Source organism: Nerophis lumbriciformis, linkage group LG02 (genome assembly GCF_033978685.3).
Source record: "Nerophis lumbriciformis linkage group LG02, RoL_Nlum_v2.1, whole genome shotgun sequence".
NCBI classification, from domain to species: domain Eukaryota; kingdom Metazoa; phylum Chordata; class Actinopteri; order Syngnathiformes; family Syngnathidae; genus Nerophis; species Nerophis lumbriciformis.
The window spans coordinates 23,359,913-23,383,791 of record NC_084549.2 but is presented as its reverse complement, the minus strand read 5'-3'; the positions used below and the strand labels follow the sequence as shown (position 1 = coordinate 23,383,791).

General features: G+C 41.6%; 2 protein-coding genes across 10 annotated transcripts in view; both read left to right on the top strand.

Annotated features, from left to right (window-relative positions):
- Positions 1-989, top strand: part of agpat4 (1-acylglycerol-3-phosphate O-acyltransferase 4 (lysophosphatidic acid acyltransferase, delta)) — a 49,621-nt gene extending 48,632 nt beyond the window's left edge. For all 3 annotated transcript variants that reach the window (XM_061959008.1, XM_061959000.1, XM_061958994.1), the window contains one exon: positions 237-989. In XM_061959008.1, the coding sequence (XP_061814992.1) occupies positions 237-331 (95 nt within the window). In that variant the 3' untranslated portion in view covers positions 332-989. The remainder of the gene's footprint in view (positions 1-236) is intronic.
- Positions 990-3,092: 2,103 nt separating this feature from the next.
- LOC133605712 (uncharacterized) overlaps positions 3,093-23,879 on the top strand; it is a 28,738-nt gene continuing 7,951 nt past the window's right edge. The window contains exons 1-17 of one of the 7 annotated variants that reach the window (XM_072915856.1): positions 3,137-3,446; positions 3,608-3,666; positions 10,909-11,170; positions 11,255-11,748; positions 11,907-13,953; positions 14,477-14,584; positions 14,671-14,953; positions 15,098-15,220; positions 16,008-16,130; positions 16,552-16,614; positions 18,454-18,578; positions 18,899-18,980; positions 19,094-19,218; positions 20,731-20,880; positions 21,963-22,212; positions 22,302-22,429; positions 23,422-23,581. In XM_072915856.1, coding sequence (XP_072771957.1) covers positions 21,964-22,212; positions 22,302-22,429; positions 23,422-23,581 — 537 coding nt within the window. In that variant the 5' untranslated portion in view covers positions 3,137-3,446; positions 3,608-3,666; positions 10,909-11,170; ... (10 more) ...; positions 20,731-20,880; position 21,963. The other 6 variants (XR_009815172.1, XM_061958957.1, XM_061958965.1 and 3 more) reach the window with 6 other exon arrangements.

The following is a 23,879-nucleotide window of genomic DNA, read 5'->3' as shown; positions in this document are numbered from 1 at the left end:
TTTAGTGCTGGCAGCTGTAGGCGTTGATAAGCCACATTTTTTTATTATTTTGTGAAGGCCTTGTTACGTTAAATTACGATTCCAGAGATGACAGTATTTGTATTTTCAAACTTCAGCTATGACTTTGCTGGGCGGGTCTGTGTAAATTATTGAAATTAAAAAAAGAGAAAACTGTGGTAATAATCAAGTCATATGTTCCAGTAGTAAAAGACTAAACAAAAATGTTTTCTTCGCAGCTTCGGTGGGAGTTCGTTGGATGATCGGCCAGACTGAGATCAACAGAGCTTCGCACTACGGTGAAAGCAAGGCGATGCATCAAAACAACAACTAAAGAAGCCACTCGCGCTTGGAAGATGCATCTTAGCGCAGAGACAGCAGTAGTTCCCGGCTTTGTGACTGCACTTCTGCTGCTGCCGTTGTCCGAAGGCACAATGCAGACAGTGTGCGCTCAAGAATAAAGTGGACCATATATTTAGAAGATAGCTTTAAAGAGCTCTGCTTAAATATTCAATTTACAAAAAACACATTCTATGCAGCTGACCATTTCTGTGTCTATACTTTTATTTTATTGGTTCATAACGGTGATTGTGTCTCTTAAATATAATTAAAATATGTACTTTTGACAAAGTCATATGTGTTACGCACCGCAACTTGGTATTGCATTCCACCATTTTCTGTAACAAAGCTACTTTAAAAGGCTTTCTTTGTCATCCATTGGGTACTTAGAAAAGCGCTATATAAATCCCAGTTATTATTATTATTCTTATTCTTATGTGCAATACAAAGTATACCAGCAAGCTTAACTAATAAAGCGGGGATGGTCTAAGATAGCGTATTTATGTTATTTTCTTATTTTTCTCCTACTGCTCCTTGTGATGTTTATGCTGATTACACTTTTCAAGACAAATTCCAAAGAAAAATTGAAATTCATTCCTATTGGGTGAAGTTGGCACCTTGTATAAATCGTAAATAAAAACAGAATACAATGATTTGCTAATCCTTTTCAACCTATATTCAATTGAATGGACTGCAAAGACGAGATACTTAACGTTCGAACTGAGAAACTTTGTTATTTTTTGCAAATATTAGCTCATTTGGAATTTGATGCCTGCAACATGTTTCAAAAAAGCTAGCACAAGTGGTAAAAAAGACTGAGAAAGTTGAGGAATTCTCAACAAACACTCATTTGGAACATCCCACAGGTGAACAGGCTAATTGGGAACAGGGTTGTGCCATGATTGGGTATAAAAGCAGCTTCCATGAAATGCTCATTCATTCACAAACAAGGATGGGGCGAGGGTCCACTTTGTGAACAAATGCATGAGTAAATTGTCCGAACAGTTTAAGAACAACATTTCTCAACAAAGTAGTTGTTGCAAGGAATTTAGGGATTTCACCATCTACGGTCCGTAATATCCTCAAAAGGTTCAGACAATCTGGAGAAATCACTGCACGTAAGCGGCAAGCCCGTGACTTTCGATCCCTCAAGCGGTACTGCATCAAAAAGAGACATCAATGTGTAAAGGATATCCCCAAATGGGCTCAGGAACACTTCAGAAAACCACTGTCAGTAACTACTGTTCGTTGCTACATCTGTAAGTGCAAGTTAAAACTACTATGCAAAGCGAAAGCCATTTATCAACAACACCCAGAAATGCCGGCAGCTTCGCTGGGCCGAGCTCATCGAAGATGGACTGATGCAAAATGGAAAAGAGTTCAGTGGTCTGACGAGTCCACATTTCACATTTTTTTGGGAAACTGTGGACGTTAAGTCCTCCGGACCAAAGAGGAAAAGAACCATCCGGATTGTTATAGGCGCAAAGTTGAAAAGCCAGCATCTGTGATGGTATGGGGGTGTATTAGTGCCTGAGGCATGTGTAACTTTCACATCTGTGAAGGCACCATTAATGCTGAAAGGTACATAGAGGTTTTGGAGCGACATATATGTTGCCATCCAAGCAATGTCTTCTTCATGGACGCCCCTGCTTATTTTAGCAAGACAAGACAATCTGCACGTGTTACAACAGTGTGGCTGCTCTCTGGAAGTCTCTCCAGAGAGTGGTGAGGATGGCGGAAAAGATCATCAGGACTCCTCTTCCTCCTATCCAGGAGATCGCAAAAAGCCGCTGCCTGACCAGGGCTCAGAAAATCTGCAGAGACTCCTCCCACCCCCACCAAAGACTGTTTTCACTGCTGGACTCTAGAAAGAGGTTCCGCAGCCTCTGAAGCAGAACCTCCAGGTTCTGTAACAACAGCTTCTTCCCTCAGGCTGTAAGACTCTTGAACGCATCATAATTATCCCCTCAATTCCCCCCAAAATGGAGATAACTCGCTGGAATATAAAGACAATATAACATAAATTCATAAACCTGGATGCATAGCCTATGCAAAAGTGCAATATATCTATTTGTACAGTAATCTATTTATTTATATCTGCACCTTATTGCTTTTATATCCTGCACTACCATGAGGTAATGCAACGAAATTTCGTTCTTATCTGTACTGTAAAGTTCAAATTTGAATGACAATAAAATGTAGTAGTGTGGGTACTAGACTGGCCTGCCTGTAGTCCAGACCTGTCTCCCATTGAAAATGTGTGGCGCATTATGAAGCGTAAAATACCAAAACGGAGACCCCGGACTGTTGAGCAACTTAAGCTGTACATCAAGCAAGAATGGGAAAGAATTCCACCTGAAAAGTTTCAAAATTTGGTCTCCTCAGTTCCCAAACATTTACTGAGTGTTGTTAAAAGGAAAGGCCATGTAACACAGTGGTAAAAATGCCCCTGTGCCAACTTTTTTGTAATGTGTTGCTGCCATTAAATTCTAAGTTAATGATTATTTGCAAAATAAAAATTTAGTTTCTCAGTTCGAACATTAAATATCTTGTCTTTGCAGTCTATTCAATTGAATATAAGTTGAAAAGGATTTGCAAATCATTGTATTCTTTTTTTATTTACGATTTACACAACGTACCAACTTCACAGGGTTTGGGTTTTGTAAATGATTATTTTAGTGTTGCTTTGTTGAGCTGTACTTTAACATCTGTTAGCATCATGAGGAGATGAACACAAATCTTGAGTGTTGATTGAGTCAATTGTCAACTTTCTTGCTGCTACATATATACAACTTGCAATCTGCTCTTTCAGACAAGGACCCCATTTGGATGTTTACACCACTGTATTTTATACGAAAACAAACACATTGTATTTTTGTACTCTTATCTCTTTGAAATTTGTTGTTGGTTTTAGTCTGTAGAGTCTACACCGGTAGAAGACGGTAGAAATGAAAACCTACAAAGTCTGCTCTCTGAGACGCCATTTTGGACAGAATACAATTTTCATCACATTTTGGTCACTTTAGCTGCTCCTTAATGTGGATATTACAACTTCCAAAGTCGGTGTATCAACTTCCTGGAGACCAGGGATGAACCCAAGGGATTCAGAGGTAAGTTTTTTGTTTGTTTTTTTACTTAAAAGCAATTTTAGTTTGATTTACTTTTTGCTAACATGAGCAGCTCTTGCTAGCGAGGCCGACTTGTAAAGTTTATAATTAAACTCGCTATCTTTTTTGGTCACTTAAGCTTCTCATTATTGTGGATATTACAGCTTCCAATATTGAATTATCAACCTCCCAAAGACCAGAGATGAACCTAAGGGATTCAGAGGTAAGTTTTTTGTTTTTAAACTTAAACACAATTTTAGTATGATTTACAGTAGCTAGCAAGAGTGACTTGTAAAGTTTATGATTAAACTCGCTATCTAAACAACTTTAAAGGCCTACTGAAATGAATTTTTTTTATTTAAACGGGGATAGCAGATCCATTCTATGTGTCATACTTGATCATTTCGCGATATTGCCATATTTTTGCTGAAAGGATTTAGTATAGAACTACGACGATAAAGTTCGCAACTTTTGGTCGCTGATAAAAAAAAAGCCTTGCCTGTACCGAAAGTAGCGTGACGTCACAAGTTGAAAGTCTCCTCACATTTCCCCATTGTTTACACCAGCAGCGAGAACGATTCGGACTGAGAAAGCGACGATTACCCCATTAATTTGAGCCAGGATGAAAGATTCGTGGATGAGGAACGTGAGAGTGAAGGACTAGAGTGCAGTGCAGGACGCATCTTTTTTCGCTCTGATCGTAATTTAGGTACAAGGGCTCATTGGATTCCACACTCTCACCTTTTTCTATTGTGGATCACGGATTTGTATTTTAAACCACCTCGGATCTATATCCTCTTGAAAATGAGAGTCGAGAACGCGAAATGGACATTCACAGTGACTTTTATCTCCACGACAATACATCGGTGAAGCACTTTAGCTACGGAGCTAACGTGATAGCATCGGGCTTAACTGCAGATAGAAACAAAAGAAATAAACCCCTGACTGGAAGGATAGACAGAAAATCAACAATACTATTAAACCATGGACCTGTAACTACACGGTTAATGCTTTCCAGCCTGGCGAAGCTTAACAATGCTGTTGCTAACGACGCCATTAAAGCTAACTTAGCTACGGACCTCGACAGAGCTATGATAAAAACATTAGCTCTCCACCTACGCCAACCCTCATCTGCTCATCAACACCGAAGCTCACCTGCGTTCCAGCGATCGACGGAGCGACGAAGGTCTTCACCCAATCATCGATGCGGTCGGCGGCTAGCGTCGGATAGCGCGTCTGCTATCCAAGTCAAAGTCCACCTGGTTGTGTTGCTGTAGCCAGACGTTAATACACCGATCACATCTACAGCTTTCTTCTTTGCAGTCTTCATTGTTCATTAAACAAATTGCAAAAGATTCACCAATACAGATGTCCAGAATACTGTGGAATTTTGCGATGAAAACAAAACCTTTTGTATTGGATACAATGGCGTCCCAATACTTCCGTTTCAACCATCGACGTCACGCGCATACGTCATCATACATAGACGTTTTCAAGCGGAGGTTTCGCAGGAAATTTAAAATTGCACTTTATAAGTTAATCCGGCCGTATTGGCATGTGTTGCAATGTTAAGATTTCATCATTGATATATAAACTATCAGACTGCGTGGTCGGTAGTAGTGGGTTTCAGTAGGCCTTTAACACTTTTAAATATATCGAAAAATACTAAAGAAAATAAAAATATATTGACTGCTTGTAATATTAATGAGCACTGGTTAGGAGTTGAACCAGAAGCTGAGCCAGAAGGCAAAGCTCTCGGTCTACCGAGCTATCTACATTCCTACTCTCACCTGTGGTCATGAAGTGTGGGTCATGACCGAAAGAATAAGATCGCGGATACAAGCGGCCGAAATGGGTTTCCTCAGAAGGGTGGCTGGCATCTCCCTTAGAGATAGGGTGAGAAGTTCAGTCACCCGAGAGAGACTCGGAGTAGAGCCGCTGCTCCTTCGCTTGGAAAGGAGCCAGCTTAGGTGGTTCGGGCATCTCGTGCGGATGCCTCACAAGCGTCTCCCTAGGGAGGTCCTCGTTGCACGTCACACTGGGAAGAGACCCCGCGGCAGGCCAAGAACCAGATGGGGGGATTACATCTCCTCTCTGGCCTGGGAACTGTTGCGTTTTGGACCAGTTGTTCCTCCCAGGGAATTCAAGTCACAATTCGCTCCCAAGCTCTTTACGACACTTAAAGCTGAGTTGAAAAAACCACCAGAGACAGAATAGGTATTTTGTTGTATATTTTCAAAGCTTTTCCAATATACATTTTGAGACCAGTCTAACCATAGAACATGTATATTGGCAAAGCTTTTCCAGTATACATTTTGAGACCAGTCTAACCATAGAACATTCTATTGCGCCTCCCAAAATGGTCTGTCTTCCCGATCCCACCACCCTCTCTCTCGTCCCATCTCTGTAGCCAAAACAAAATGCTAGTCTAAACACATTCCAAAGAACTCAAGGTTATCACACATAGTATACTTGCTGACAGAGCATCAAGAGAATAAATGGAAAACACGAGCTGTTTTCAAATATGACTAAGAAATGAAAGAAGTACAACTTAAATTCGGATATATGTAAATATCTGCCTCCGACAATTCCCCCTTCAGATCTTCTAAAAAGATCTTTATCACTAGTACAACACTTCTAAAATACGCCCCTCTTTGAGCAAGCTAGTAAAAAATTTAAAGCATAGTTACATGGGAGATAAACGGATGGAATCTATGTCAATGTCGTCACCCTCAGGGAAGGAAACTAGCATTTCTCGAAAGTCACCACATTGCGTGACCCCCTTCAGTGACATAGCAAACCCAGAAATAGGGTGAGGGTGTCCTTCTACAGCTCTAACAATGATGCGGGTGCACAAAGACCTAGCACAAGGGGCGATAAAGCAACCGCATGAGGCTATGATGGCCAAGAAAACTCCAACGGAGATCAGGGCAGACTTAATTAGGTCAGACCACCTTCCAAAGGTGCTCTGGAGCCAATCTTTGAAGGGGTCAGAGACACCGGAAACTTCAGTAAGTTCCTTAGACAGGGCATGGAGGCCCTCCAGAGCCCTCTGGACCGAGCCATCGGGGGCGGTGTTGTTGGGAATGAAGGTACAGCATTGGTCACCAAACATTGCACACACACCTTCTTCCTTGGCTAGGATACGGTCAAGGGCTATGCGGTTCTGGACGGCCATGAGGGAAGTTGGGGCAAGTTGTTCAGCAAGTCCTTCAACAGCGTCACGAGTCAGGTTGGTCAGTCTCAACAGATTATAAAAAACATAGTTAATGCGTTCTACATTTTTAGTAGCAGTCACAGGGAAAATAGCACCAATTATAGGAAGGTTCTCGAAACCTGCACAGGATTCACACCACAATTTATGTTGTGGTGGGACCCCCCCTTGGTTGTCCAATTGCATCAAAGTAAACACCATCAGGGTTTCTCATCAAATCAAAGGAGCCCGTTACACTCCTCCGAGATAAAACATGGCGTCTTCTGCGGGAAGTTAGAGAGGCCGCTGAAACAGGAGTTCCAAGGGGTGTTAATTTGGTACCCACTAGGGTGACTGGGGTCACCAGTCTAACCATAGCACAAAGTCCAACGGCGGACGTCGGGATTCTAATGTACAATCTTTGCTCCCCACAATACCAGAATAAGTCAGCTCGTGCCCAAGGGCCTATCCTTGAGCCATCTATCAGGGTGGTGCACCAGGAGGGGGTAATGTCACCCAATTTGTAGGGGGATGAAGGGGGTCCTGTAAATTGAAAACATGTGTAGTTCAGCTTTTGGGCCACAAAAGGAAGAAGTCGGGTGAAATTGTCAACAGGAGGGTACACACTAGCCAACAAATCACAACCTGGCGGTGTGGGTTCAGAAAACAAGGAGATAAGACAGTTGGAGCCATTAGTGTCAGTCAACTTAAAAGGGGCGGGGTAAGTGTGGAGAAAGGGACGTCCAGCGGAACAAGCAACACAGTCACCCAGGTTTTGGCTCTTAGCCATGCTAGTCATCCACCTAAGCCACAGGTTGCCTGCACCTGCTCCTAAGGTCAAAGCTACCAGATATTCGGTGGTGATGTCATTAGTATACACAGATGTGAGAGCCTTTGTAACGTCACCCAGGTGGAGTGGCACTTTAGGTGCCACAGAGGGGGCAGAGGTAGTTAACGCTCTCTCAAGGACATTAATTTTAATAATTCCTTTAGGGTCTGTACCTGTCTGGTCAACCCCCAAAACAACTTAAAAGGTACTAGGTATAACACCTGTTCTGGCAATTGTAAGGGAAAGGGGGTTCTGGGACCGATCAAAGTTCCTCTGAAAGGTCATCCCTCTCAGAATAACCTTGAATTCTCGATGTATGCTGGCATATAAAGGGTCATGGTAGTCAGAGGGCCCTGTGTAGTAGGTTACCTGCTTCCAAAAGGGGCACCACTTACCAGAGTATGTTGTCCGCAGCCGACACCAATAGTTCAGATTTGAGTCGTAACAAAGATAGAGGTTACTAGCACGGTAAGAACTATTTTTTCCCTCGCACTTAATCACACTGCATAGGTCAAAAAAGTAAGTCTTGCTGTCCCCCTTGACCCAGTCTATTTCAAGTCCGCCGTACGTTCTAAGACACTTGTCAGTCACTGTCGTCGGGAAGGAAGAATTGAGACACTAGGTCAGTAGAGCAAGCCCAAACACCAGTCTGTCAGGGAATCCTACTGGGTACAACATCCTGCCTTTCAGAAATCAAAATCAGAGTAATTCAGGTAACTCAACGGGGATAAACATCAAACTTTTCACTTAATGTAATGACACAAATAGTTATGCTGAAAACAAGCGAGAAAAACTAAGAAACATTTAGTATATTGACTGGTCTCAAGCAATGATATACAATATAGAAGTTGATCTGAGTACTATAGGTAAAAAATCTGGAAGATTTACACGACGGTATCCCTCTCAGCGTCTTCTTCTGGGCTGCAGGACTATGTGTGTAATTAAAGCCTCGCTCTTCTATGACCTGGGGGAGAGGTTACTAGCACTATCACCCCTTTCAGTGTGTTACTCCGGTAACACACATACTAAAAAATCATCGGTCTGCTCCCGTTCTTCTTCAGATGCCTCAGGCTGAAAAGGCGCTGCGAGGGGGTTGAGGGGGGCAGATGATGTGGCGATGTCGGCAATGACATCCGCTGGAGATTTGTCAGGATCTTCAGCAGGAGTGCAGAGTGAGAGGTGGTACCAGGTGTCTCCTTTACCAGCCAGTCGAAGGGCGTGGGACGTCCGTTCCACGACCTTGAAGGGACCAGTCCACCTGGGCTCCGTCCACTTACGTTTGATGACCTTTAGCTTGACCCACTCAACAGGAGGAAGGGTCCCTGGAGTAGTGGATTGATGTCCCCGAATCTGTGCAGAGAAAGTATTACACAAATTCTGAATTTGATCAAAGTACCATTTTGGTTTTACGTTGACTCCTCCGTCCAGGGGGGCTGCTGGTCCTGGGAAGGGCTGACCTGAATGCAGTTCATAGGGTGAAAAAACAGTTTTGTTTATGGACATTCTGATGGTCATTAACGCCAATGGTAACGCATCAACCCACTTCAATTTGGTCTGTGCACAGATTTTAGCCAATTTTGTCTTGATGTTTTGGTTCATTCTCTCGACCTTACCTTGGGATTGAGGATGGTATACCGAACCGAACCTGTGTTCTAGTCCGAGAGCCTTTTCAACCAAGGCCAGGTGAGTATTTTTAAAATGTGTGCCGTTGTCTGACCTAATCTTTTTGGGGAAACCATGTCGGGGAATTAGGTCATTAACAAGCCATTTAATTACTGATTTTGCATCCTCTTTTGAGGTTGGGGTTGCTTCCGGCCAACCACTGTAATTGTCAACGCAAGTCAGCAAGTACCTTTTCCCTTGTACCGGATTGATCATGTCAGTGTAATCAATTGTCCATTCTTCACCATTTTGTGCCGGAATGGGGAAGGTTCCCATTTCTGGTTTCAGTGTTGGTCTAGGGTTAAAGTCCTGGCAGATATCGCAGTATCTGACGTAGTTGTCCACAATGTTCTCCAAATAGGGGTGCCACCATAGTGACAACTTCGCTTTTGTTTGCTTTGCCCCCACATGTCCGGGACCATGGGCCCATCGGAGCATTTTCTGTCTAACACCTGGGGGCCAGGCCAGGTGACCATTGGGCCCTCTCCAAAGACCTGTCGGGTCTTGTCTAGCGCCTCTTCTTAGCCACAAAGTTTTCTCTTGTGTTGAGGCCTGCTCCTGATGTTTTCTGATTTCATCATCACACAGGGCAGGTGGGAGTTCTTTTTGGCAGGCAGTGGCAGTCATGATAATCCCAGTCCTGTCATAGCCAGCAGTCTGCTTAGCTACGGAGTCAGCAAAGTTGTTACCATCAGTTACTGTCCCTTTTTCCTTACTGTGTCCCTTGCACTTGACAATAGCTATCCTTTTCGGTAGGAGCATCGCTGTTTCCAGTGCTTCCATTTCTGTCTTGTATTTTATCGGATGTCCTTCAGCAGTCAGGAAGCCATTTCTCTTCCATTTAGGAAGGTCAATGACAGCTGACATGAAGGCATAAGCCGAGTCTGTAAAAATAGTCACTTCCTGGTCCTTTCCTTTCTTTAGGGCTTCTGTCAAAGCCACAAGTTCAGCTCTTTGTGCCGACAGCTGTTCGTCCAGTGTCTGGGTGGCCAAGGTCTCCCATTCTCCCGAGCTGGACTGCTGTACCACTGACCATGCTGCCTGCAATCCCCTTCGAGGATGTCTGAAACAACATCCGTCAGTGAACAGCCAGTGGGAGCCTGGGATGGGTGTGGTCAATAGGTCTGGTCTTATCTTTTCAGTCAAAGCAACTCTCTCCTCACAGTGATGTAGTTCTCCACTATTTATGTTCTTTTGGGCCCCTTCCGTGGCAGGCTCCTCCGCGGGAGTGCGGTAGCTTCGGGATTCCCCAGGAGGAAGTCGCCAATGTTGCTCTGGAGAGGGAAGTCTGGGGGTCTCTGCTGGAGCTGTTGTCCCCGCGACCCGATTCCGGATAAGCGGTTGAAGATGGATGGATGGATGGATGGATGGTCAGGAGTTGATGACGTAAATCTGTAACCATAGAAACTTGACCGTTACTCTAAGACTCTATGACACGTGGCCTGTCCTGGACAGTATAAATCACACCCATCAGGAATTTTTGGTTAATTTAGTTACTATTTTGTGGTCCTAGCATGTCACCTCTGAAGCAGAACTAAACGTTACCTTAATTCCCAGACATTTGTATACATTTGTTGGTGAGTTTTTTTTAAATCATTTTGGCTGTTCAAATGTTTTGAAAAGTTACCTTAGTCACTGGGATACAGATGACTCAAATTACTCAACAAACGATTATCAAAACGTTTGAAATGCTGACTGATTGTGTTATTTGTAATTGTAAGAACTGTTAAGATGGTTAGACGTTTATGTACGTTTGACAGCAATCTCCATCTTTGCACCAGCATGGAGCTGACACCAAGAGAGCTTTCTGGAGAGGAGGCGGATTGGTACGAGCTCCTGATGCCGCTGCTCGAACCCATGGTGGAGATGGGCGTCCTGGACAACGATTTACCACCGCCTCCACTGGTTGACCCAGACGACCTACCCATGTTAACAATGTTAACAGAAAATGATATAGGTTACCTGGGTGACCAGTTAACTTACTCCAGTTGCATGCAACCATCTTACCTCGACATGAACCCACTAGGTGATGTTACCAAGCAGGTAAGGGTGGGAAAACCAAACATTCAATTAAAAAAGAAAACTCTTTTTGAGGGAATATATCAAATTCCTTCTTCTTCTCCACAGTACATGAACCATCAGTACCCGGTCTCTGAGTGGCCTGTCCATCACCTGCATGCTCCCACACCACCGATAAGAACTTTCACACACACACTTACTTGATACTCTGCAAATAATTGAGTAGAGGATTTAATTGGAGTGTTCATTAAGAAGTACATAGTATATCAGATTTTAGTATGTATTACTTACAAAAAGCAAATTAACTAGCATAGAAAGTGTCTGACAATAACAAATATATTGTTAAGCATGTTTCATGGTGGAAATTCAAGTTCACTAAGATCAGTTTATCCACAAATATGACCAGAAGTTCTCAGGTTGAATGACACTATTTTTATTTTGGGTCTTTTCTTGCGATCAAGTACGTCTCACCAATGGACACAGTTTGATTCCATACATGTTTTTGTGTCCTCAGCAGTGTCTTGAAGTACCCCCAAAGATGCTATAACTGTAACTCATAAAGACATTCCTGCCTCTACAAAGGACTCTACATCAACGTTTTGGTAAAAATCGCATGAGCACAAATGTAAACCATAAATTGATCAATATGTTTTCATTTCACTTCTAGGAGATGTTTACAGTTTAGGTGGATGTTTGGAGAGTTTTTTTTTTAACCATTCAATGATTTATCCTTCATCCTTTTGTTTGTTTGTTTTTGTAGAAAGAGGAAACGTGACGTCCTGGAGGGTGGAGAGAAGGCCTATATGGGAAAAAAACACAAAACATCTTCATGATCTTCAGGAAGGAGGAAATGTCCAAAGTCAAAGCTCAGCTCAAATGGTTGGCGGAATAAAACTACCATCTTTTCAGAGGTTACCCTCATTGAGGAGTGACATGGACGACGTCACCAGCCTCCTCCAGACAGCAGCATGTACATCTCGGCTGCTGAGAAGGATGAATGAGATGATGTCATAGGCCAGAATGAAGATCAAACCCTCCAAATTTCATAGCCTGTCACTCAGAAGGGGAGTCAGAAAAGACTACACCACCTTTGTCGTCGGAGAAGAGAAAATCTCCCTCTTGTCGGAGCAACCCGTCAAAAGCTTGGGGAGGCAGTACACCGCCCAACTGTCTGACAAACAGATGGCAAGGACCGTCATGAAACAGCTCACGGACGGCCTGGCAATGATCGACCAGAGCCAAGGTCAGGTCTGGTGCTACCAGCACATACTCTACAGGAGAGTGATGTGGCCCCTAAAAATTAGTGAGATCCCGTCCTCCGTTGTAAGATGGATGGAAAAGCCAACGCATTCATCAGAAAATGGCTGGGACTGCCAAGGTGCCTTTCTGAAACGAGCCTCTTTGGGACAAATGTACTACATCTTCTATTGCAGTCCATCAGGCTGGTGCTCGAGCTAAGGGAATCCACTGACCAGTCAGTGAGAAACGCCAACACCAAGGTTCCCACTGGCTGAAGGTGGAACGCCCAAGCTGAGGTTGACCAAGCCATCAGTAGGCTGCAACATCGAGACATCATGGGCAGAGTCCAGGCAGGAAGAGCAGGGCTAGGATGGGGAGAAGAGCCGCGGTTCTGGTCCAAGGCTAACCGCAAGGAGATGAAGGAGATGGTGGTGGCAGAGGTGTCGAGGATAGAGGAAGAGCGCTACAAGATCAAGGCTGTGTCGCAGTGCCGACAAGGACACTGGACAATCTGGGAGGGAGTTCTCAACTGCAAGATCAGTTGGTCTGACCTGTGGAAGATCCCACAGGCAAGGATCAGTTTCCTCATACGTGCTACTTACGACACGCTTCCCTGTCATCATAACCTTCATCAATGGTTCGGGAATGAGGAAACCTGCGCACTCTGCAATGCTCCCAACGCAAGCCTCCAGCATATCTTGTCAGGCTGCAAGGTCGTACTCTCCCAGGGCGCTATAGATGGCATCACGACAATGTCCTGTAGAAACTGGCTGAGGTGCTGGAGTGGTGTCAACTGGACAGCTAAGAACCAGCAGAGAACCACACCATCTTTGTCATGGAAGGGGGTGGACAAAGACACACCAGGCCAAGAGAGACATCGAGGCCCTTCTGCCCCGGCCAGGAGTGGGACATGAGGGTTGATCTCAACAAGCAGCTCCGGTTCCCCATGGAGATCACAGCTACATCTCTCCGTCCTGACATCGTGGTGTTGTCCAGCAGGGCAAGAGCGGTGCACCTCATTGAACTGACAGTGCCAGCAGGAGAGGGGATTGAAGCCGCCTTTAAGCGCAAGAAGGCCAAGTATGCAGAGCTGGCTGCAGAGTGCCAGGAGCATGGCTGGAAGGCTACCATCTACCCAGTGGAGGTTGGCCGCCGTGGCTACGTGGGGCTGTCAGCCACACGCCTTTTGAGGGACGCAGGACTGACTGGAGGGAAGCTGAGGAAAGCCATAAAAGATTTGGCAGAGAAGGTTGAGAAAGGCAGCTTTTGGGTCTGGCTGAGGAGGAAGGACAGAAGCTGGGGAAAGAACAACAAACCCCGACAGCAGCCGCAGGGGGTAACATCTATCAGCTGCAGGGGGACGTCTCTGTCACTGTTCCGCCACCAGGAGATGTTCTAGCGATTAAAGGAGCGAAACGTTGAGGAATGGTGGTTCCGAGCTGATGACCCTGCAGCTGACCCGTGGGCACCAGAGGAGGTGCAACATGCAGCAATGCCAAGCAGGAAAGACCACCTACCTGTACATCAACAGGAACAATGCTGAGGCCAATAATGTCGTGGGTCACATGGTTAGTGTTCACACTATGAATGTGTATGTATGTGTGTACACCAAGTAAACTGCTGTATTTCCTCATATACAGTAGTTTCTAGAGGTGTTTGTTTACTTAAGTATCTGGCATTCATTTCAAGAACAGTCAACCTTTATTTGTACAAATGCTTGTGGAACTAGACTTTCTGCTGTATGTTGATTGTTGAGTAGAAAAGTGTTACTTTCTTGTTAAGATAGGAATGTAATGTGTATTTTCCTCACATTAGCAGTAGTTTGTATTTAATAATATAGTAAAGTTGGAGGCAGGACTAATTTCACTGGCTTGCCAGTCATAAAGCAGACAAGAGTTATTGCTCTGTTAAAGTTCCATCTATTGAAGTTTTCACTTGCTGCTCGGCCGTAAGAACATGCTCATGTTGTTCTCTCTTTTGTTGAATCCACTGGCAAGTTATGCCAGTATGTTGTCACAGCAGCTTCATATAAAAGGCTGACAGTGTTATTGTGTTGTTGTGTGACAAAAATGTATGTTTATGTGTCCACAGTGGAGGTCGCTCTCAGCGTCGAAGCAGGAAAATTATTATCAGCTTACCGACATAGAAAACAGAATCCACCGGGGGTTGTACCCAAACTGGTCCTACACAGACAACTATGTAAGTCCACCATAGTCATGTTCATCAGTGAACATGCTTCTATCAGTTCATGTGAAGAAGTCTTCCTCATATAAATGACCTTTCAGAAGTAGCAGAGAAAGCTAGCCACTGGCTCTGGCTGAAACGACGCGACAAGGCTTGGGGAGCAACATCCAAGTAGGTTTGCTGCAGGGGGTGTCAGGGAGACGTCCCTGTTCACTGCCTCGCCACCAGGAGATGTTCTGGGCTAAGGGGCGAAACATCAATGAGAGGTGGTCCCCAGCTGAAGACCCTGCAGCAAAACCTTTTCTGGTATGCGGCCAGGTTTAGGCCTGCCTCAGGGAAGAGGACGTCCCTGCTATGCACAGTCCACCACAGGCACCGGTGGAGGTGCGACAGGCCTAAGGCCCAGCGGCAAGACCACCTTGCTGTAATTAAAATGTGTGTGTGTGTGTGTGTGTGTGTGTGTGTGTGTGTGTGTGTGTGTGTGTGTGTGTGTGTGTGTGTGTGTGTGTGTGCCTGTGCCTGTTACAGGGCAAAAGAAAGAGGAAGCAGAGAGCAACAGTCTCAACAAGGATCAAGCAAAGTGTTTGTCACTGTGTGACAGAATAAAATGCAGACCTGTCAACATGACTGTACTTTGCTGCTCCCTAGTAGGTATGCATTTTTACATTCAGGAATGCTTTTTCCTCCAATTTGGGCTCAACATTTGATTGTTGTAATGTATTGACTAGGACCAGCTACATAACTACTCCCCTTCACTTTTTGATTACCATCATTAGCTTGGGACAAAAAAAGCTAACAAGTTAATAGTCGATGAGGGTTGAGTTTGCTCTCATACGTCACATCACACACTCAACGCTGACAAAGAGCCATAAAAGCAAGGGTACAGGAGCCATTTGCGGACCGTAACTCGTTCTTTATTGGTTCACGGCAAATTGTAGAAATAAAATTAAACTGCAAAGCTTTGAAAAATAAAGATAAAATCTTAATGTAACGAGAAAAAAACAGACAGACTTCATATTTTGTTGGATCTTCTGGGGTAAGACATCATCGACCATACAACCTAATGCCTACAATATATTTAGCCTTCATTAATGCATAAAGACATTAATCACAGCTGGGATCTCGTCCTTGCCCCACTCAGATATAATTAATTGAAATGTTATTTTATAGTTATTTGTTGTCATTTTTTGAGATTAGATAAGATACAAATTTGTTGACAAAAGGTTGAGGAAGTTACTGTGTACCACATTCTTGTTTACATGACAAATATCCTGTAGTGTTTTTCTGTTATTTAATCTAATAACAAAAGTGTGCATGCCAGGATTAGACTAAAATAATAAATTTAATGGTAATCCACCTTTGTGTGACCCAATCTGACAAAACAGTCCCATGTAAAATGCTGCGGACTAATACAAATTTTAATATTTTTCTTTTGTAGACACCAGAGCAGGTGGGTGAGCATGAGACGAGAAGGAATGACACGGGAGGCTGCAGCCAACAGTCTCGGCACAGCAGAGGAGGAGGAGATTGGTGGACAGCATATACTAGAATCCCTACAAAAGTACGTTTGTCAATCTGTGATGTCACAAATGGTCCACTGTTAACAAAATACTGCAAAACATTGTTCAGAGGCATCCAAAACTGTGCGCAAGCTCACGCCCAAATGCATGAACATCATGATTTTACGCTTTGACATTGTTTAGCACGAGTATCCAACATTGTAACAACATTTATAAGTCAGTAAAAAAGGAAAATCATCACAGATAGCTTTTAAATTCTGATCATGTGTCACAATGAAAGTGCAGCACTGAAAACTAATTTGCTCTTTATTTGACCTTCTTATCTGACCTGATCCTGATCTTTGAAAATAGATGATAAATGAAAAGAAGTGATTTCACTTCATGTACAGCAGTGAGGACAAATATAGATTCAGCATTAATACATAAATATTGTAAACTTACAATGACAATGAATGTTCACAGGTTTCTTGGGAGTTTGTTGGATGATTGGCCAGACTGAGAACAACAGAGCGTCAAACAAGCAAGGTGACGAATCAACACAACAACTAAGGAAGCCAGATGTGCTTGAAAATGAATCTTTGCACAGCTGCTAGTTCCCAGCTTTGTGACTGCACTGCTGCTGCTGCAACATGTGCAACCTGAAGACCCAAGGCACAATGCTGGGAGTTTGCTTTCCAAAATAAAGTGGACCTTGCATTAAACTATAACATTGTCACATTTGGACAAGCAGACATAAAATATGACTTTCAAATAAGTCATGCCTAGCAATTACTGTTTTATATGTAACACAAAGATAACAATTAAACATGTTGTGTGAATGTGAGTGTGAATGTTGTCTGTCTATCTGTGTAGGCCCTTGGATGAGGTGGCGACTTGTCCTGGGTGTACCCCGCCTCCAGCCCGAATGCAGCTGAGATAGGCTCCAGCACCCCCTCGTGACCCCAAGAGGGACAAGCAGTAGAAAATGGATGTATGGATGGATGGTGTCTTTTATTGACAATTTCATAAAATACATGAAATGTTTTATACTATTGCATATACTGTTTATATCTATGGCCTGTTACAGTTAACACTATTGATTTTATTTTTTAAACAGTTTATGTTTAACAGCCTCACTTTCAATAAATGCCTGTTGTGTGGAAAAGGTGAACAGATTTTAGTCACACCTGGTTTTTTTTAACTGAGAAGGTGCATACTACCACCATGTGGAAAATGATCTAAATTACATTTGTTAACCAGTTGTCCACAGCAAAGGTTCTCAAACTGGAGTCATGGAAGCCCCAGTAGTGTTAGGTTGGTGGTCTAAATGTTTTTGCAATAAATTAAAGTATGACATATTGTTAAAAAGTATATTATTTATAGGAAGCACTTGTCCAATAAAGCAAATATTGTGGGCCCATTACTTACTTACATTACGGTCAATGAATTTAAAAGTGATATTAATATTTAGGGATGTATAAATAAACATTGATTGATTGATAATGCAGCAGGTAAATGTGATTTAGGGCTATATAAATAAACATTGATTGATTGATAATGCAGCAGGTAAATCACTATTTGCTCCAAACACAATAAGTGTGTAACTGCTGCTAAATTGAAAACACATGAGATAAATAATTTAATCCATCCATTTCAATAAGGGATGCAAAAACAAACTGGCTGAGCTTATTAATAAATATGACAAGTTTGGTTTTATTAACAATAATGACAGAAGGTCAAAATGTGTTGTGTCTTTTTGTTATTATTTTATTTATATATATATATATATATATATATATATATATATATATATATATATATATATATATATATATATATATTTGTATTTAATTTTGTATGGAGTATATTGTGAGAAAATCGAGAACAAGAGGTGAACAAAGGTGTTAGCAATTGCTAATTAATGGAAAAAGGCTAGGATTAAATCAACTCTGCTTCTTGCTACTCCTTTTCAAACACGTTGAAAAGAGAAAATGGAAATTGTGATGTATCATGTTGTAATTGTGTGCATGTTCAAAATAAACGCAGACCATAACCATGTGCTTGTCAATGAAACCAAGGCCTAATTAAAACCCTTATAATATTTTCTTTCCTGCCAGTCATTTAAATAAGAGGCAATAGGTAAAACAAATATTATTAAAGTTAAAAAGTTAAAGTTAAAGTACCAATGATTGTCACACACACACTAGGTGTGGCGAGATTATTCTCTGCATTTGACCCATTATTGCTCTTTACCTGTTCCAGTCTTGTTATTGTTTAATTTATGTCAGTTTTAAGATGTGTACTTGAATTAAATTGAAGTTGTTGGTTTTTTAATCAGAATGTGAAATATTAAGAGGGTTTTTGGAAAATGTTTTTCTCCAATAGGTCCTGAAAAACTTGAGAGACCTGACACTTTTGTGAACCTTAACTGCTCATTAATGTGGATATTACTGCTTCTATATCGAGTTCCCGACGTCCTGGAGGCCAATATGAACCCAAGAGATTTCGAGGTAAGTTTATGCTAACTTAAAAGCAATTTTAGTTCGATGAATCATGTTTACGTTTGCTAACATGAGCAGCTAATGCTAGCGCGCTAGCTAGGTCTGTGTAAGTTGCTATGAACAAATACTTTGTATTACTTTTGAATACATCGACGTTTACTTTTAAATACATAGACGAATTAAAGCGTCTATCGTTTTTTTGTAATCTAAAAATTGGAATAATGCAATATTACTGTAAATGTATCATTAATGATTGTTGGTTAGGAGATGACGATGACCGTTGATCTATCTATCTATCTATCTATCCATCTATCTATCTATCTACACAGACATATGGTGGACTATCTATCTACACAGACAACTGTATCTACACAGACATATGGTGGACTATCTATCTACACAGGCAACTTTGTAAGTCCACCATAGTGATGTTCATCAGTGAACATTCATCTATCAGTTCATGTGAAGTCTTCCTTGTATAAATATGTGTGTGTATGTCTCTGTGTGTGTGTGCCTGTTACAAGGCAAAAGAAAGCGGAAGCAGAGAGCAACAGTCTTGACAAGGATGTACCATCAATATGTTTGTCACTGTTTGACAGAATAAGTACGCAGACCTTCCAACATGAATAGCTTTGCTGCTCCCTAGTAGGTATGCATTTTTACATTCAGGAATGCTTTTTCCTCCAATTTGGGCTCAACATTTGATTGTTGTAATGTATTGACTAGGACCAGCTACTACGAACCACGTTAAACCCAGATTCTGATCTCACAAAGGTCTTAACTCATTCTCTTTCTATGCCACATCAATGTGGAATGCGCTCCCAACAAGTATAAAAGAAAGGGCATCTCTATCCTCTTTCAAAATCGCAATAAAAGTACACCTCCAGGCAACTTCAACCCTAAACTAACACCCTCCCCGGATTGTTGTTAATAATCAAATGTAAACAATAAAATGCAGATATTTTTCTTATGCCTTCTGATCTCTCTCCCTCTCTCTATGTCCACTACTTGCTGTACATATCCTACCAAGTCAGACCTACACTGTTTCAATATCCATTTCTCTGTTCTCAATTGTTGATGACTGATGATAACAACCAAACCTAACCCCCCCCCCCCCCCCTCCACACCCCGAATTGTAAATAATGTAAATAATTTAATGTATACACCCTGATGATTATCTTGTGTGATGACTGTATTATGATGATAGTATATATCTGTATCATGAATCAATTTAAGTGGACCCCGACTTAAACAAGTTGAAAAACTTATTCGGGTGTTACCATTTAGTGGTCAATTGTACGGAATATGTACTTCACTGTGCAACCTACTAATAAAAGTCTCAATCAATCAATCAAAGCTACATAAATACTCCCCTTCACTCTTTGATTACCATCATTAGCTTGGAACAAAAAAGCTAACAAGTAGTCGATGAGGATAGAGTTTGCTCTCAAACGTCACGTCACTCACTCAACGCTGACAAAGAGCCATAAATGCAGCGGTGTTCAATGTGCGGTACAGGAGCCATTTGCGGGCTGTAGCTCGTTCTTTATTGGTTCATGGCAAATTGTAGAAAAAAAATGTAACTGCAAAGCTTTGAAAAATACAGCTAAAGTCTTAATGTAACGAGAAAAAAACAGACAAACCTCATATTTTGTTGGATCTTCTGGGGTAAGACATACAACCTAATGCCTACAATATATTTAACCTTCATTAATGCATAAAGACATTAATCACAGCTGGGATCTCCTCTTTGCCCCACTCAGATATAAACACTTTAAATGTTATTGTGTAGGTATTTGTTGTTATCTTGTGAGATAAGATAAAATACAAAAGGTTGAGAAAGTTACTGTGTACCACATTCTTGTTTACATGACAAATATCTATATAAATATATTTATGTTATTTAAACTAATAACAAAAGTGTACGTGCCAGGATTCGACCAAAATAATTATTTATCTCACCTTTTCTTGTGGTCCCGCAAACCAAGTAGTAGTGATTTGTATTTCATCTGGATTTAATGGTAATCCAACTTTGCGTGACCCAGTTTGACTAAATAGTCCCATGTAAAATGTTGTGGACAAATAAAAACGTAAATATTTTTATTTTGTCGACGTGAATGTGAGTGTGAATGTTGTCTATCTGTGTTGGCCATGCGATGAGGTGGCGACTTGTGGAGGGATGGATGGACATCAGAACAGGTGGAAGAGCCTGAGAGGAGAAGGAATGACACGGGAGGCTTCAGCCAACAGTCTTGGCACAGCAGAGACAGGAGGAGATATGCGGACATCATATATTATAATTCCTACAAAGGTACGTTTGTCAATCTGTGATGTCACAAATGGTCCACTATTAACTGAATACTGCAAAACAACATTCGGAGTTATCCAATCACTGTAAATGTATCGTTAATGACCGCTGGTTAGGAGATGATGATGTAAATCCGTAACTGTATAAACTTGACCGTTACTCAAAGAGATAATCGACGTCCCACTGGGGTGAGTTTTTCCTTGCCCTTATGTGGGCTTTGTACCGAGGATGTCGTTGTGGCTTGTGCAGCCCTTTGAGACACTTGTGATTTAGGGCTATACAAATAAAGATTGATTGATTGATTGATAATTACGAGGGCTGAAAATATGTGCAAGCATTATCAAGCGATGACAAAGCCTGTAACCATGGCAACCATTGAACAGTTACAAAGACATCTTTGAAAACATGTGACATGTATACAAGACACCACCCACCAAAAATGTGTTATTTTAGTCAACAATTTGGTTTTCAGAGCGACTGAAGTGAAAAGCTGCCTAAGTGAGCTAACTAAACATTTAGTTATTACAACTGGTGAGTATTTCAATGATGTTGTTTGTTTTGAGTTGACTCAACGCAACTTATCAAAGTGGATGATGTGAGTACTGTGATGTCATATTAACTGTGATTCAAGTTGTAGATACTATAGTTATCGTAGATCCTGAAATGATGTACATTACAGTGAGGTCAATTATTTGTCCTGCTTATTTTGTAAGTTTACTCCCTTATAAAGACACGGACACTACAGTTTTACCAAAAGGGAAAAAATACTAACAAAAATCTGAAGAAAACATTACAGGTTGTAAATTAAGTTGTATTTAATTGCTTGAAATAATATGTCAATCAACAAGAGAACTCTGAATGAAACAGGGGTGAGTCTGGTTAATGATGTCAATGGAGTTAGGACCACAGCAGAAAACCATTAGGGTCCCGCTTCTCAACAAGACACACAATGAAGTCCTGGGAAAACGTTATGTGCTCAGATGAGACAAGATTTAGCTGACTCAACGTGTTTGTGGGCAATGAAATGCTGACTGACCCAATTTGTACAAATGTGTGTGCTCCCAAAATCTCCATCTTTACACCAGCATGGAGCCGATGCCAAGTGAAGCTTCCGTGGAGGAGATGAAGTGGTACGAGCTCCTAATGCCGCTCTACGAGCCTGGAGATGAGATGGGCTATCTGGGAGACCGTCAACCTCATCCACCACAACCCACACCTATCGACCCCGAGGACCCGCCACTGTCCACTTTGTTGACAGGAAGTGAGGAGCACGGCCACTCGGGCGACTTCTACCCCCAGGGAAACACTGTGGAGCAGTCTGACATGTCGTACCAAGTATGAACAAGAATCTTGTTGTTGGCCAAAAATGAAGACCCCCTGACTCAATTGTGTTTGTATGAGTGCTGCTACTTTTTGTGTTCCAGCAGTGCCTTGAAGAACCTCCGATGACCCTGCCAGAGTGTACAACATGGCCTTTTGTTGAAATGCAGCTAAATGATCATCCGCAGCTAAATGATCATCCTTCTCCCCCAACAAAGGTCTTCACATCAAAGTATGTTTAAGAAAAAAGCACAAATGTGAACCGTATTCTTGACCGTTTACATCAGGGGTGTCCAAAGTGCCATTTGCGGCCCGCAGCTAATTTTTTAAAGGCCCATGGCACATTATTAAAATACTAGTAAAAGGAACAAATAAAACAATATTAAAGTGCAATTAAAAATTTTACGAGAACATTTTGCAATGTTGACTCTGATACAATGCTGCCATGCAGGCTGTTTTTAAATAATAATAAACCAAAATCCAATGTTTTTGTGAATGTTTGACATATTCAAAGCTCCAATTACTTAACATTAAACATTGCACTTTGAATTATGTTTTGGGGGAAATATTGTATATTTTGTGTGTTTGCCTTTATAAAAAGGGCATAAAACAAACAAATAGAAACAATAATAATAATAATAAAAACTTATAATAGAGAGATTTAGATTTGGACTCAAGTGTCAAAAGTAAAAAGACTAACAAATGTGTGACCATTTTAACGCTTTTATGAGTTGGGCCCTTTTGGATCCTCAAGAATTGTATTTATTTATTTATTTTTTTTGTTCAAAAAATAATAATCAATTCAAATCAATAGTGTTATGAATTATTGACCTGTTCAAGGCTCTAAATACTTCACAAAAATAATGCACTTTGAATTTTTTTTTAGATCATTTGTATTTTTGCCATTCAAAAATGTATTTTCTTTTACAAAAAGGGCATAAAACAGAAAAAAAATGTTTTCTTTATATCAAGAGAGCAACCTGGAGTTGATCCAGAGATAATAGCTTTAAAAGGAGACCAAGGAGAGCACTAAAGATTGAAAAAAAATCTATATATTGTATTGGTTTTGAGAAAAAAAAATATCAAAATGGCCCCCGCATGCTTTTAATTTTTCAGTTTGCGGCCCTCAGTGAAAAAAGGTTGGACACTAGGTTTTATATTTTAACTGAATGTCTGAAAGATCTTTTCTTCATTTGTACTTAAACATTTTTTTCCTTGTTTTAGTCGAAGGAGGAAACGCAACGTTCAGGAGGACGGTAGCAAGGCCTACATTAAAAAGCCCCCAAATGCCTTCATGATCTTCAGGCAAGAGCAGAGGCTAAAGGTCATGGCTCAGTTTGATATCCGGGACAGCGCTGTGGCCAATAAGGTCCTGGGTCACATGGTGAGTGTTTACATTGTGAGAAATGTATACAGTTGATCAATACACATTTTAGGACAATTGGTAGTTTCATAAATATAACGTTTGTTACTAACTTATTACCAGAAGAGAAGCAGCCGTATGGAGCTAAATTAGGGTCAAACGTTCCATCATGTTGCCACACTCCTCAGTTGATGGCACACGCCCCAAGCAAAATTTGGGCGAAAAGTCTGAATCTGAAAAAAATATCAGAAATCAGAATCAGATTTATGGGCCAAATTTGTTTAAAGGAGCCAGAAGTAGTAATCTGGCCAGAAATGGT